Source organism: Rhagoletis pomonella, unplaced genomic scaffold (genome assembly GCF_013731165.1).
Source record: "Rhagoletis pomonella isolate Grant_MI unplaced genomic scaffold, Rhpom_1.0 Rhpom_scaffold_00085, whole genome shotgun sequence".
NCBI lineage: Eukaryota > Metazoa > Arthropoda > Insecta > Diptera > Tephritidae > Rhagoletis > Rhagoletis pomonella.
The window spans coordinates 205834-222740 of NW_023458639.1; the positions used below are offsets into that span (position 1 = coordinate 205834).

Consider the following 16907-nt stretch of genomic DNA (forward strand, 5'->3'; position numbering starts at 1 on the left):
CAATCACTAAAAGACAGCAGCTTTCCGACGTTGCAAAAATTTATGATCCTGCTTGCTTGCTGGCTCCTATCATCATCACTGGCAAGCGTATGTGCCAAGATCTTTGGCGTACCGGATGTACGTGGGATGACCCGATTCCCGAACCTTACCAGAGTGAATGGATAAAGTTCCGTGATGAGATGCCACTGATAGAAAACGTAAAAATTCCGAGGTGGCTTTTCACAGCTGACGACATAGAAGAAGCTCAGCTGCACGTATTCTGTGACGCGTCATCAGCAGCTTTCGCAGCCGTCGCGTATCTACGGGTGACGCAGTTGAACGGTGAAATAAAAGTATCTATTATCATGGCGAAGACCAAGGTGGCACCGTTAAAGAAACGAACCATACCCTGTTTGGAACTAATTGGCGCAGTGCTTGCGAATACTTTAACCTGCAAAATTCTTGAAACTCTGCAGCTTAAATCTACTCACACATGGTACTGGTGTGATTCGAAGACAGTGATCAGCTGGATTCGGTCCAATCCTGGACAGCATAAGCAGTATGTTGCCAACCGGATAGCAAAGATTCAGGAGCTGACAAATGTAGACGCGTGGCGGTACGTGCCCACTAAATGCAATCCGGCTGATGTCGCGTCTCGTGGCATGTACCCTTCGCAACTTGAAGACCTTAGCATACACATGGCTACAAAAGGACGAAAGCTATTGGCCAGCAAGCATCGTGATTGAACCACCCCAGGCGGCTGGGAACGACGATCTTAGCATTGTGTCACTAATATCGGTTCCTAAGCCTGATGACTGGATTCTTCAAAAATACTCGTGTATCCAAAAGCTACTAGCCGTCACTGCTTGGTGCCTGCGTTTTGTATGTGCTGCATTGAGAAGACCCCATGAGAACACTGACTTTTGCACTGCTGCAGAGAGAGCTAAGGCGTTGAAATATTGGATAAGGTACGTTGAAAACATACATTTTTCTAATGAAATCTCCAGTCTCCGGCAGAAAAGAGGACTCAATGCAAAGAGCAAACTCCTAAAGCTCAACCCAGTGCTGGATGATGATGGACTTTTGCGCTTAAATGGACGGCTGAAGAACGCCAGTTTACCTTTCTATGAACGCTTCCCTATCATCTTGCCAAAATACAGTCAACTTAGCAAGCTTCTTATCGCGCAGGCGCATGAAGCCACGCTCCATGGCGGCACACAGGCAACTCTGCACGCTCTACGCAGACGATACTGGCTAATCGATGCTCGGTCAGCCATAAAAAGCTTTATCCATCGGTGCATTAAATGTTTTCGACAGAGAGCTGTAGGTTCCAACCAGATAATGGGGAATCTACCTACACACCGGTGCAATGCTGCTGCCCCTTTCAAGCACTGCGGGCTGGACTACGGAGGTCCGTTTAAAGTTCGAGCTACCAAAGGCCGCGGTAGCCGCAGCTTCAAAAGTTATGTGGCACTATTCATATGCTTGAGCACTCGTGCTATACATTTGGAATTGGTCAGTGATATGACAACCGACGCGTTCTTAGCAGCACATCGACGTTTTTTCTCCCAACGCGGCTATAGCTCCGATATTTATAGTGACTGTGCAACAACTTTTGTCGGTGCTAACACAGTTCTGAGGGAAGACTTTGTCGCCTTTCGCGCTCAAATAGAGACTGGTGCTCGTTCCGTGGCACTACACAACGTATCATGGCATTTTATACCTCCAGGATCACCAAATTTTGGGGGTATTTGGGAAGCCGGCATAAAGAGCATGAAACACCATCTACGTCGAGTCATAGGTGAATCAATGCTGACCTTTGAGGAATTTTACACCGTCTTGAAGCAAATTGAGGCCGTTTTGAATTACTCGTCGTCGCTTATGTGCCTACTGTTTACAACAACACGTATTAGTACACAGCAATGAACAGCTTCACCGATACTGTTACTTCTCAACATAAATTTAATTGCTTTCCAATCGTCACTTGAAGAAGTTATCGTCGCGCGCGTCTTCACTTCACATCCCCATATATTTAAAATATCTAATCGCCTAGTAATTAAGATTCAATTACATTATTGTAAACATTTAATTCGAGAATAAAAACTAGTTTAAGATACCCAAAAACGCTTGTGGTTTCTCACCATATTTACTGGTCCTCACGAGCTGGATCTTTTGGCTCCAAAACTACAGTCAACCTCGCGGTTCTTGAACAATGATTCAATTGTGTCGCGTATAAGCGCACTTCTCGTTGAGCCGAGTCAAATTGCTAGTTTATCGCAAGCACATGCAGAAGCGAAGCTGGCACTTGTCGAACGCCATTACTTAATGTCCGAAGAGTTGCAGTCACAGTTGGAGCACCTGGATGAGACGCAGCTCCAGGAGGATCATCGTGTTCATATGGATGCGAGCTATTGCGCGGTTAAAGCCCTATACACAGAGGGCCTGTCATCTCTACGCACCAGTACACCAGACCCACCGTTCAGCAGCACACATGTGGCACATCACACCGGTGCCTCGACTGAAAATTAACTTGCCAAAACTGCAGTTGCCGACGTTTGGAGGTTGTCATCGTGAGTGGCAAGGACTTTCACAACATGTTTGTTGTACTACACCGTTTCTAATAGTGCTTCAGAAAGCGTCAATTATATTTCAGAAATCATCAATTGTACTTAAGATTAGTCAAACGTACTTAGGAAACTGTTAATTAGACTTCAGATTAGTCAATTGTATTTCAGAAACCATAAAATATACTTCAGATTAGTCAATTGCACTTCAGAAATCGAAAAATTTACTTCATATTAATGAATTGTACTTCAGAAGCCGTAAAATGTACTTGAAAGTAGTCAAATCTACTTCAGAATGCGCTAAAGGGATTTCAGATTAGTCAATTGTACATCAGAAACCATAACATGTACTTCAGATTTGTAAATTGTACTTCAGAAACCGAAAAATGTTATTCAGATTAGTCAATTGTGTTTCAGAAACCAAAAACTGTACTTCCGAAACCGAAAAATGTACTTCAGATTAGTCAATTGTATTTCAGAAACCATAAAATGTACTTCAGATTCGTAACTTGTACTTCAGAAACCGAAAATGTACTTCAGAAACCGAAAAACGTACTTCACACTAATCAATTGAACTTCAGACACCATAAAATGTACTTCAGAAAGTGTGATATGTACTTCAGAAACCACTTTTGTAAATATACTTCAGGTGTTAAAGCAGCGCTCTATAATCCATTTAACTTTACAGTTCACTTCTTCCAATGTAGGGACTTTGCCCCAAATCCTTCGCTTTTGAGAATATTGATATAACCAGTAATTTTTTTTTCTGAGAGTGATATAGCCCTCGAGCAAACTTTATGAAAAAGATGTTTGCACGACAAAAGGAGAACTATGTAAATACATATGTATGTATATAAGACATCCTTGAAAAGTTTTTGGAGATAGGGCATTTTCGAACTGCCTGCCGCTTCATGCTGATCTAAAAAAACGGAATTATCCTGGACTTCCTTTTCACAAAATATATACACTTTATTAATTAAAACTACATAATAACTGCTTCAATGTATGTATATAGTGCAAGCACAATGCCATTTATTAACATGTATGTAGTATGTAGATTGGACTGTCCCAAAAAACCAAAGTTGTTTTTTTTTCACGCATACCCCCTCATTTTATTCGTTTTGTCTTAAATACTCTCCAAATAAAATTTTATGCAATTCGGACCACGGCAACCCGTGCCGACTTGCAGTCAAAGTTACCAGGATAATCTTTGTGCAGTTCGCGAGTTTTGTTAACTTACTTATTTTATTTCTTTATAAGGCAAATCATTTTTTTTTCCATATATTCTTGGGACAGTTTAATGTACATACATACTTTGCATAAAATTACTTGTAATATATACATATGAATACATTTATATTTTTTTATTGCTTATATCGAAAGTTTTTCTTTTTACTTTCATCCAATTGTGATTTGTTGCGCTTAAAAGAATTAATTTCTTAAAAAAAAACTATAAAAAAAAATTATTAAAATGGAGATCCAGGATAAGTGTGTTATTTGTCTTTTAAATCTGCGGATGCATGTAATTGGATACAAACTGTCCTTCATAGGTGGGTTGAGATGGGCAACAACCTTGCGGATTTAGTTGTGGTGTGCGATAATGCTCCGTGCCACTCCCGTTTGGAACATGCCATCAATAATTATAACACCACAGAAAAAGCAACACTCCTACGCCTGGGACCTTGTTCGCCAATGCTGAACCCTATAGAAATAATTTGGTCTAAAATAAAAACATACGTGAAGGTTAATATTGGAGCTCCAGTTACGTTTGGTCCTGGCGTAGTCGTGCAAAGACTTTCCTAATTGGAGCTTCTTATTGACGAGGCAAAAACAACGGTTGTCGGCGGCGATTGTGGTAGAGCCATTCAGCATTCTACCACCTTTCACCCGGATGCACTATCCTTAGTTGATATGCCAGTTGGCATGTAATTTCAACCTATGTATGTAAACAGTTGTCACCAATTAACACCAGTAGTTGGTTATCGATCACCCCTAGTTTAAGTCGTCAAGTTCCAGTTCTCAGTCGTCCCTATCCTCGGATATCGTGCCTTTTTGGGCTCTTCAGCGATCTCAGTAGTCAGTTGTTCCACAGTAGTCGTTGCAGTCGTGCGGTCGCAGCATTCCTTCGAATAATCAATCAGCCGGTCGTGTTAACATACCTGGATTGTCTCTGAACCATCAATATTCAATTTAATATTTAAATCATCTCTACATTGCTATTCAATTTCACTTATTATCATTAACTCAAACCTTAACTGAATAAAATATTAACTTCCATCCTACATTTGGGGGCTCAACCGTAGCCAAAACCGGTCAAGTTACGTTAAGATAAAAGTCGACATAAGAAGTAGTATATAAATTTCGCAACTCGAAATAAAAGCTGCTTTTATACTTCACTTTCAATCAAAGGGAAGGGGAAGAAACCAAAAATTTGGTGTAGTGACATTTTATATTTCCCTTTCGCAACCTTGAAGTTTCTCGAAGGTCTCTGTAGAAAATTCGGCCACCATAAACTGTAGCACTTGTGTAACTTAAAATGCAAAATACGCACCCCTACTTCACGCGCTCAATAGCGGGACAAGTCGACGGTGCAGGTGCAATAGAAAATCCGAATTTAAAAGTTTGCGGCGAAGAGAGCGCAGATAAAACGGCCGTTGAATGTGGCGCTAAAGAAGTGCTACCATCAGAAACGAATACTGTCAGCAATGAGAACAAAAGCGGGGAAATGTGTGGAAACGATTCAGCGGGCGTAGGTGCTGGAATGAGCGGCTGGAAGTCAGCTAGCGACGGCGGTGTTCGATTTTTTGACACACCGAATGTCATTGAAACCAAAGACGACAGCATAAATGATTTAATATAACTGCTCACTCTAAAGATGCTAAGGGAAGAGGACAGCAATAAAAAAGTCACAATATCAGCAGATAGTTTCGCAAAAATAATTCCCTCCTATGACGGCAAGAGTATTCCAGTTATACAGTGGCTTCAAAATTTCGAAAAAAACGCGGAAGCATACGGACTCGATGAAAAGCAAAAATATGTCCAAGCACGCGGAAAAATGGTTAAAACGGCTCAGTTGTTCCTGGAGTCCGTTTGTGTAAGTGATTATAAGAGTTTACGCGAAAACTTAATTGCAGAATTCCACAAGGAATATACGAGTGCTGAATTGCATAAACAACTGCGTGAAACAAGAAAACATAGTGACGAAAGTTTCCACGACTACGTTTTACGTGTTAAAAAACTAGCATCGCTCGGGGCGGTCGACGATGCATCGGTAATACGCTATATTGTTGAAGGGTTGCGTGTCAAAGCTGAGATAAAATTTGTGTTATACAATTGCAAAAGCATTAAAGAGCTACTTGAATAATATGAAATATTTGATTACGCATTTAAAAGTGAACAACCAACGGAGAAGAATTAAACATCGAAAAGGGAGCATTGTTTCAATTGTGGCTCAACGGAGCATAAAAGACCAGCCTGTAAAGAACCTACGAAGTGCTTTAATTGCAACAAAAGTGGACATGTGGCAAAATTATGCCCACTTAAGAGCGAAAATCCACACGGTGGTAATGTAATATCTGTTTGCAGCCGCCTTAAAGACATTGTAATAAATAAATACAAAGTGAAGTGCTTAGTCGACACCGGGTCTGATGTATCGCTTATATGTAGAAGTTTATACGAAAAACTATTTCCCAATATTTCTTTGAAAAACTGTGACCGCGTACTATATGGACTAGGCAATGTGGCAAACGAAGTCGAAGGCGTTTGCTGTTGTGATGTATGTGTTGATGAAGCGCGTTGTACGCAAACTTTTATAGTCGTAGCAGACAAACAAATTAAATTCGAAGTCTTGCTTGGCTTTGACTTTATTAGCAAATTCAAGGTCGTGTTTGACAAAGGCAATTATAGATTTAACGATACAGATGCATCAGACGTAAACAACGAACTGAAGGTCTATAACATCAGTGAAAACAGTGAACTCGTTGTGCCAACGCATTTTAAGGAAGTGATATCCGAAACAATAATACTCTACAAACCACTGAAAGTGCCAGTGGAATGCCCAATCGTAATGGACATTATTACTGACAATATTAAACCGTTTCATCAATCGCCAAGTCGTCTCCCGCCGAGGAACAAGAGGCGGTCAAAACGCAAGTTGAGCAGTGGCTCAACCAGGGAATAATTACACAATCTACATCAGATTTTGTGAGTAGAGTAGTGGTAGTGAAAAAAAAGGACGGTTCCTACCGTGTTTGTATCGATTTTAGAAAACTAAACTCGATGGTGCTTAAAGACTGCTTTCCATTGCCCATAATAGACGATGTACTGGAAAAACTTCAAAGAGCTAGATACTTCTGTGTGATGGACTTAGAAAATGGGTTCTTTCACGTGCCTATCAAAAAAAATGTTAGAAAATACACCGCGTTTATAACCAAAGAAGGCGTTTATGAATTTAATTACGCGCCCTTCGGCTTTTGCAATTCACCCGCAGTCTTCATACGATATGTAAATCATATTTTTAAAAAACTTGTGAATGAGGCCGTAATGGAACTTTATATGGATGACATAGTAGTATACGGTGTTACGGCAGACGAATTATAAAGAAACTCAAAAAAGTGATTGTTAGAGCATCCGACTACGGCCTCAAAATAAAATGGCAAAAGTGCATGTTTATGCAAATAAAAATTAACTTTCTGGGACACGTAATTGAAAACGGCACGGTGCGTCCGAGTAGTGAAAAGACTAAAGCGGTACAACAATTTTCGATACCCAAAAATGTAAAAGACATACAGTCATTTCTGGGTTTAACCGGGTTTTTTTCGGAAATTTGTTGAGTGGTACTCTCTGATAGCACGTCCACTCACCGAAATGCTAAGAAAAGATAGCGCGTTTAAAATCGGTAACAAGGAACTAACAGCAATAAACGAACTGAAGAAAAAACTTGCAAAAGAACCAGTGTTAAGATTGTACGACAGAAACTCGAAAACGGAACTACATACCGATGCATTCAAAGAAGGTTTTGGTGCTGCATTGATGCAATTTTTCGAAAATGAGTTGCAACCTGTTTACTTTTGGAGTAAAAAAGCCACACTTTCAGAATCTAAGCAGCATAGCTACGTGTTAGAAGTTAAGGCGGCTTATCTCACGATGAAAAAGTTTCGGCATTATTTACTTGGGGTGAATTTCGCACTCATCACCGATTGCGCCGCTTTTAAAAATACAGTGTCGAAAAGAGACGTACCGAGAGAAGTCGCACAATGGATCATGCATTTTCAGAATTTCAATTTCAAAGTCGAGCATCGAACGGCTCAACGAAAGAAACATGTAGACAGCCTTAGCCGCCACCCAGCAGCAGAGGTATTCATCATAACGACGGACGTAACGACACGCATTAAAAAGGCGCAGCAGCAAGACGAGCATTTGAGAGCAGTTCGTGAAATACTCAAAACTCAGCCGTACGAAAGTTACAAAATTAAAGGAGACTTGCTGTATAAAACGTTACACGGCAACGATTTACTTGTTGTTCCCAAGACATTGGAAGCAGACATAATCCGCGAAGCACATAATATGGGCCATTTCGCAGAGCAAAAAACTGTGCATGCAATACAGCAAAATTATTTTATACCACATTTGTAAAATAAAGTTAGCCGTTGTATAGCCAACTGTGTAAAATGTATAATACATAACAAAAAACTTGGCAAAAAAGAGGGACATTTGCATTGTATTAATAAAGGAGATCAACCACGTGAAACACTCCATGTTGATCATTTGGGTCCTTTGGACGCCTCTGCAAAACAATATAAACATTTCTTGGTTCTGGTGGACGCTTTCTGCAAATTCACGTGGCTTTTTCCAACAAAAACAACAAATGCCGATGAAGTTATTCGTAGAATGCGTGAGTGGTCAAACGTCTTCGGTAATCCAATTCGGATAATCAGCGACAGTGTTGCCAGAACTTTTTGGGCCGACCGGCTAGATTGGCAAAAAAAAGCGGCTAAAAACGGCTAAAATGTTTTAGTGAAATTTCACATAGACTCTGGCAAAAAACGGCTAAAATGTTTTAGTGAAAATTCACACGCTTTATTTAAATAAATCGCAAGAAACGAAAGACTAGTTAACACCATTAATTTTTATCGAGTGTATATTCCTCATCATCAAATGTATCACTATTGTATATATCACCTGAATTCATTAATTTTAAGAGATCGTCATCTACAGTAAAATTATGGCAGCATTTTTCTTCACGTTTTAAACCGTATCTTATATATAAAATAGCGTTTAACGTTTTAACGCACATTGGATTTCTTTGCTTAGTTTTTATTATATTCATTGAACTATATATTCGCTCTACTTCTGCATTACTTATAGGCAAAACAAGAAAACTAAAAACTAGGTTGCAAAGGTCAGCAAAAGGGTTTTCTTCTATGGCATTTCGAAATTGATAAACTTCGGCCCAAAATTTTACAGTTGAGTCTAAATTACTCCAGGTATGTAACGTTAACCGTTGCCATTGCATCTCTATGGATGTTATTTCGTCGGCATTATATTTGTGGCTTTGTTGCTGTTGTTGTTGAACAAATACTTTTGGTTTAATTACTCTTAATGCATTTCCAACCGAAAAAAGTAAATTTTTTTTTAGTGTGGCAATATTTGTAGGGAGGCGTTGGCGTAATTCCTTTATTAAAGTGATAATAAAATAGCGACCATTTTCTCGAATTATTTTCTCCGCTTCGTGGTCAAAAGCGTTTGTGCTTACTTTTGTTTTTAAATACTCTTCAAAACTGTGATAAAACTGAGGAAATGGAGCAAGGTATGGTTCCAACGGGGAGCATATAGGATCAAATGTGTCCGCGCTAATTACCACTAGGGAGCATAGATGCGAAAGTAAAACATTGAGTTCATTAAAAATCTTCATTGGGTCTGCATTATTGCTTTCAAACAACTTGTTTACTTTTTGCACCTGAAAATTAGGCAAATAGTAAAATCGGCTAAAAACGGCTAACTTTTTTTTAAAAACCGGCTAACAAATCGGCTGCCGGCTAGATCGAATTTTCTCCGGCTAGTTGCTATCAAAACCGGCTAAATCTAGCCGGAAAACGGCTAAAATGGCAACGCTGATCAGCGATAAAGGGCCGGCGTTCACATCCAACAGTTCAGCGATTATTGCACGGATAATGGCATTATTCACGTCACCAGTACTACAGGAGTTGCGCGCGGAAACGGCCAAGTTGAACGTGTCAACCGGTCAATTTTGTCAGTGTTGTCAAAATTGTCAACAGACGACCCATCGAAATGGTACAAAAACGTAGGGCTAGTAAAAAAGGCCACTAATTGTCATGTGCACACAACTACAAAACGTTCGCCATTCGAAATCATGTTTGGATTTAAAATGAAAGCGGAGATTAACAGCGCACTGCTTGACATACTAAACAGCGAACTCATCAATGCATTTGACGAAGAACGACAAAACTTACGTCGTGATGTAAAAGAGCAAATATTCAAAGCGCAGGAACAACATAAGAGTAACTACGACAAACGACGGAAGGCCGCGCCTATTTACAAGATCAACGACATTGTAGCAATCAAACGTACGCAGTTTGTCGCTGGAAAGAAGCTGGCGAGTGAATATCTTGGCCCCTACGTTATCACCAAGGTCAAACGAAACGACCGGTACGAAGTCAAAAAATCAGAAAACTGTGAAGGACCGAAGCAAACGTCAACATCCGCTGACAATATAAAGCTATGGCGTTTTGTTTGTAATTCTGAAGAGTTGTCATCTGGGTCAGATGACGAGGAGCAGAATGGCCGAATGTAAACAGTTGTCACCAATTAACACCAGTAGTTGGTTATCGATCACCCCTAGTTTAAGTCGTCAAGTTCGTCGACCATTGATGCTGTCATTATGCAAACAATCACGCCATGCCAACCACCACCGACATTGGATATCAGCACGTGGAATATTCCGAAGAATATTAACCTAGCTGACGAAGCATTTTATAAACCAGGCCTCGTGGATCTTTTGCTTGGAGCCAGTATATTTTTCGACCTACTAATGGTAGGCCAGATAAAGTTACATGAAAAGCTACCACGGTTGCAGAAAACAAAGCTTGGCTGGGTCGTGGCTGGAGCTGTCACTTGCCAGCCTCTGCTATCTTCAGCTGCCTTGATTTCACCCTACACTACTTCGATTGGAACAGACTGTCTATTATCAACCACATGGCCAACGCTATCTTCGTTCGTGTCCTTGCAACAACAACAGTCATCGCTTTCGTTAGAGCCATCTCTTGACGATATCTTAGAAAAATTTTGGAACATAGAACATCAACCGAAGCAAGAGAAAGGCCGCAGGAGTGCGAAACATATTTCGAAGAAACAACAAAAAGATTCTCAACCACAAACAAATTTATCGTACGATTACCATTTAGAGAGCCCCTGAAATCCCCAGGCAGCTCGTACGACATAGCGCTGAGTCGTTTATTGTCCATCGAAACCAAGCTACGCCGCAACAACAATTTGAAAGCAGATTACGATGCTTTCATGAAGGCGTACATTGAGCTCCAGCATATGGTACTCATATCAGTTCCAAGCGGAACAGAAAATTATATACCACACCATCCCATGTTAAAGTTAGACAGCAGCACGACTATACTTCGTGTCGTGTTTGATGCTTCGTGTCGCACCTCAACTGGCAAATCGCTCAACGATATCCTTCGGGTTGGGCCAACTATACAAGATGACGTTTTCTCGATACTCGTCAGATTTCGCACTCATCTTTTCGTTTTGATAGCTGACATCGCCAAAATGTACAGACAAATACTAGTGGACAGAGAAGACGCAAAACTCCAGTGCATTTTGTGGCGTGATGAAATAAGTGACCGCATAAAGAGTTATCAGCCCAAACGGTAACGTACGGTACCGCCAGTGCACCATACCTGGCCACCAAATGTCTGCAGCAGATAGAAAAGAACCACGCTTCATCACACCCCATTGGTGCTGAAGTGATTCGCATAGACTTTTATGTCGACAATTTGATGACCGGCGCTTCAACCATTCAGTGTGTGAGAGAAATCAAACGTCTAGTTACAGAAGTGCTGACCAGTGGCGGATTTTCATTGCAAAAGTGCGCGTCAAATGATCCTGGAGTCATAGTAGATATACCTGAAGCTGAACGCGAAGACATCATTCAACTAGACGGCATCGACTACGTAAAGGCACTTGGCTTGAGATGGTCACCTTCGACAGACTGTTTCTTGTTCAGTTACACGCAACCACCGGAAGCATCGAAGGTCAGCAAGAGAAGCATTCTGTCACACATCCCGCGTTTCTTTGATCCATTGGGTCTGCTCAATCCACTCATCGTTACCTGCAAGGTTCTGATGCAACACTTATGGAAACTTCGACTGAGTTGGGATGAAAGTGTGCCAGCCATCATTCACACTGAGTGGAGTTCTTTTTGTGCACAGCTCCCTCTGATTGAAAGTTTCCGAGTGGCCAGGTTAGTAATGTTTGAGTCCGCTTCTAATATTCATGCATTTGCAGATGCCAGTACTAAGGCATATGGAGCATGCGTCTACGTGGTATCGCACTATTCTGGGTCCTTGCGATCAGCACTTTTATGCGCAAAATCTCGTGTTGCCCCAACTAAAGAGATCAGCCTACCACGACTAGAGCTGTGCGCTGCACTGCTACTGGCTGAACTGCTCGATTCAGTTCGCAGCTTGCTCAAGCCAAACCCAGCGAACGTTCACTGCTGGACAGACTCCATGATCACCCTAGCATGGATCCAGGGAGAGTCGTCAAGATGGACAACCTTTGTCAGCAATAAGTGGCTAGGATTCAGTCGCTGACATCTCAATACACATGGAACCATGTTCCTGGAGAAGTTAATCCAGCCGACACACTATCTCGCGGAGTTAAGCCAAACCAACTTCTCGACTATAATTTGTGGTTCACTGGCCCAAATTTCATCGTCCTCGATAGTCAGCACTGGCCCCAAGTCACCCCGAGCATAGACGAGTTGTCAGAACAACGACGTCAGCGAATCACTTTGGTAGCGAAAACAACAACTGACATAATCGCCGAACACAAATTCATCGGCAATTATAAAAAGCTTATACGCAAGTTCTGCTACGTACTCCGCTTCCTTGACGCGATCCGTGGACACGATAAACGCCATGGTGCAATCACCGCTTCAGAAATGGCCAATGCAACATACACAGTGTGTCGCACACTTCAACATCGCGTATTCCACACTGAAATTCACCAGCTTCAAAACAACTGCTCATTAGACCGAAATTCACCGTTGGCTTCATTGTCACCATTTCTTTATGAAGGAGTTATCAGAGTCGGATGTCGCCTCAACAACTCGTCGCTCACTTTCGATGAAAATCATCTCATAGTTTTACCTAAGTTGCATCCTTTCGTATCAACACTCATCATGCACCTTCACCGACAGCATTTGCATGCCGGTTGCCAAACAATGGTAGGCATTCTACGCGAAAGGTTCTGGATTGTGAACGCACGAAGCACAATCAGACAGGTAATCCCCAAATGCCTAATATGCTATCGTTTTCGTCCAATCGTTGCAGAACAGTTGATGGGTGCGCTGCCAAGAGACAGAGTCATCGCATCTCCTCCCTTTGAAAAAACTGGAGTAGACTACTGTAGATCACTACACATCACTCAAAAAATTCGTGGCCGATCACCCATCAAAGTCTACATAGCAGTTTTCATTTGTTTAAGTTCGAAGGCCATGCATCTCGAGTTGGCAGCTGATCTTACATCCGCTGCATTTATCGCCGCCTTAAAACGATTCATCGCTCGGCATGGCAAATGTCATGTTATCTATTCGGATAACGCCACAAATTTCGTGGGCGCTAACCGTGAGCTGCGCAGCCTCTTAAGCGAATTCACTCCGCAGCAGCATGTTGACTGCGTAAAAAAGGCTTGCGGTGAGGAAGGCATCGACTGGAAATTCATTCCCCCAGATCTCCACACTTCGGTGGCCTATGGGAGAGCGCCGTTAAGCAAGCGAAGTACTACCTCCGCCGCGCCATCGGACAGCACGAAGCGATGATAAACAGTCGACCACTAACACCTTTATCGGTATCACCCTATATCCTCATATCCTTATAGGCCGCTCACTCACCACCATACCAACACTGCACCTTCAGTGGATTAATAAACAACTGATCGCCAAAAAAGAGCAGTAGGCAGCAATGTATTATAGCGGTCAACTACCGTTGTTCTACATTCCAAATAGGTGGCGTTATATTGTGCTCACGCCACTTCTCCTTCTATGCTGCAGCAGTAACTATTTATTCAACACCACACCATACTCTTTTTGCTCTTCGCCAACCACCATCACTCGTCGTCGCTTATGTGCCTACTGTTTACAACAACAACACGTATCAGTACACAGCAATGAACAGTTTCACCGATGCTGTTACTCCTCAACATAAATTTAATTGCTTTCCAATCGTCACTTGAAGAAGTCATCGTCGCGAGCGTCTTCACTTCACAACTCCATATATTTAAAATATCTAAACGCCTAGTAATTAAGATTCAATTACGTTATTGTAAAAATTGAATTCAAGAATAAAAACTAGTTTAAGAAACCCAAAAACCCTTGTGGTTTCTCACCAAGCTCAATAATCCATCAAAATTTCACGTTGAAGTTGAGCTTCAAAGCTCAACATCTCAGAAAATATCGACTTATGCGTTTTTGTGTTCTAGAACTTTTTTGTAAGAAATTAAATGTCCTCCATGCTTGTCATTTATATTTCTCCTCTAGCGCTTGTTATTTCCGAGATAGGGCACTAAAACGAGGATTTTATGAAAATTGGGTTAAGTGATCCGTACCACCTCGCTGATGAGAGTTAGGGTTATGTTCTGATTATGCATGCTTCGCATAACTTCGCACAACTTTGCATAAACTTCAAACTGTAATTTCGTATCTACTTTGTATGTATTTTGTATATATTCCCTTACCCAGAAATTAGCAGAACTTTTAAAAAGTTTGCGATCTGTTGAGTTTATATTTTGCTTCACATTTTCTTCAGTTACATTTTTATTGTACTGGTACAAATAGTTGTGCGAAGTTACGCGAAGTATGTATAATCAGGCCTAAAAGTGGCACTGGACACTTTTGTAAAACATTCAATTCTGAAAAAATCCCATCGACTATTATTATACCATAAAATGCTTTTGAGCTGTAGAACTTAGAAGAAAAAAATCAAAGTTTGCCTGTATTTTAAAAGTGAAATCTTTGCACGCCATAGTCGAGCACTTAATATTAATATTAATGGCTAAAATTTTCAGGAAATTTTTTTTTAGGTATTTCGAGATGGGACTGAATGAAATAATTGTCGCCCAAAAAACACCCTAATACATGTGTATTAAAAGAAGGTTGTTTTCAACAATTAATTAGGAAATATAATAAAAAAACTTACGTATTTCTCGATTTCATTGCTAACTTCTTTGTTTGTATTGAAAATCCTCTCATTATTCTTTTATATTTAGTATGTTCAATTTTTATTATATCAATTGATCACAAAAATTATTAACACTCACTTTTTTTTATTTTGCAATTTTGCAAACACGTGCTTACACTTTTTATTTACAATCCCTTTTAGAGCTGCAAAACTATGGATAGTTGGACCATTCGATTTTTTCGATAGTTTTGTGCCTCATCACTCGATAGTATCGACACTATCGGTAAGAAATGCATAATCTTAAGAGAAAAATTGTGAACTCCTTACTACGGCACTAATTATATTGAACGTGGTAATATTAGTAGAAAAAATATGAAGGCTAGCTTTAAACGCCATTTTAGTGTGATTTTTTAATCTTAACAAAGTTAATTATTTTAAACAACAAAATCAATGCATTTCAATTCATTCCATTTCATTAGAAAGTCAGTTGTCTTCGATTTTGTCAGCCAAAAATGTAAAATAGTATAAATGCATCGGCAAAAACTTAAATAGAGATGGGACATTTTAACAAGTTTCAGCTAATCTTGTTTTGTGTATTTAACTTTTTGATTTTTTTATGAAAGTATATGTAGTTCGTTATCTAATCAAAACGATGTAAGTCAATATTTCAAACGTTTTAAAAAAATTTGGAAAGTTCGAACAATTTGCATCAAAAGAGTTGTTTACTATATTTATTAGAAACAAATTGAGTACACACTTTTGTAGTCCGTTAAATTTTAGTATAAAGTGGAACTTTGAAGTACCCAGGGCTTACCGTTAATTTTTGCACATTTTTTTGTTGAAAGTGTTGCTTATTTGCTACATATAAAAAACTGCCTAACATAGTTTGCATATACCTACATTAGGGTGGTCCACAAATGCAGGTGAAAAATTAAAGTCGAAATTTGTATGCCCTTACCCCCTAAGATTGTTCTTTACCGAAAAAAATATACCCATACTTTTTTATTTTGAAATCAAAAAATATTTAGAGGTCGCTCAAAGCGCCCAAAGTTTTCCATGTATTTTATATGGGGGAAAAAACAACTTTTCGTAGAAATGGTATAGAATTCCTAAAAATCAATATTTTTCTACCGGAAAACTCTGTTTATCTGCAGTATTAATACCCAATTGTTTATTTAACAATTTTTTCATCGCAACTATAATTTATTGGTACGCGAAACACACACAAAAACCCCGAAAAATGCAATTGGGGACAAATAAAAAATCGTTAGTATTAAAAAATGGTTAAATAAACAATTGGGTATTATTATTGAAAGTCTCCTGAAGAGAACCAGAGTTTTCCGATCGAAAAATATATTTTCTTTCAAGAATTCTATAATATTTCCACGAAAAGTGGTTTTATTTCCCTTATTTTCAAGGCTCTTCATATCCAGATGCTTTGTGTGCATAAAGCGGAGAAAGGAATTCTACCTAGCAACGGGGAAATGGAGGACGAATAATGCTCCTGCTTCTCTCTTGTCATCTACAGAATAATAATATTGTTCTTTTTTTCTATTTCTATATTTCTGCTTTGTGTCGGCGTTAGCGTTGCCGAATTTTGGCTATGTGGACGGCTGTATTTGAACTCATGTATTCATAATCAGCTGTTGAAGCGACGCCAATGCCAACGCAACGCCAAAGTGGTAAAACTGAAAAAATATTTTCATACTTAAACAGATGTATATATTAAAAAAACCAAAAAAATTCAGATTGATATAAAAACGATAAAGCATTTGGAATAAAATATTCTTCCAGAATTAGAACGTGTACGTAGCGCAGCGTAGAAGTGCGTAGCAACACCCTGAAAAAATCGCGACTACTCCATGCATGCGTGTAAAGAGTATTCCCTAAGGACTAAGGAGTACTCCAAAATTAACCACAATTCAATTAAAAA

The 16907-nt window shown here is 39.9% G+C and overlaps 2 protein-coding genes across 2 annotated transcripts; both read left to right on the forward strand.

The window, feature by feature from the left end:
* Positions 1 to 344: 344 nt before the first annotated feature.
* Positions 345 to 725, forward strand: LOC118749910. Its single transcript, XM_036484678.1, has one exon. It carries the CDS (start codon positions 345 to 347, stop codon positions 723 to 725), a length of 381 nt encoding a protein of 126 aa, XP_036340571.1.
* Positions 726 to 9915: 9190 nt separating this feature from the next.
* Positions 9916 to 11255, forward strand: LOC118749911 (the record flags this gene model as incomplete). Its single annotated transcript, XM_036484679.1, has 2 exons — positions 9916 to 10352; positions 10967 to 11255. Coding segments are annotated over exons 1-2 (726 nt in total), but the record flags the coding sequence as incomplete, so codon positions are not given.
* Between the last annotated feature and the right edge of the window lie 5652 nt (positions 11256 to 16907).

What these genes read in the sequence shown, in the direction of transcription:
- LOC118749910 (XM_036484678.1), top strand. Translation starts at nt 345, where the DNA reads ATGGCGAAGACCAAGGTGGCACCGTTAAAGAAACGAACCATACCCTGT.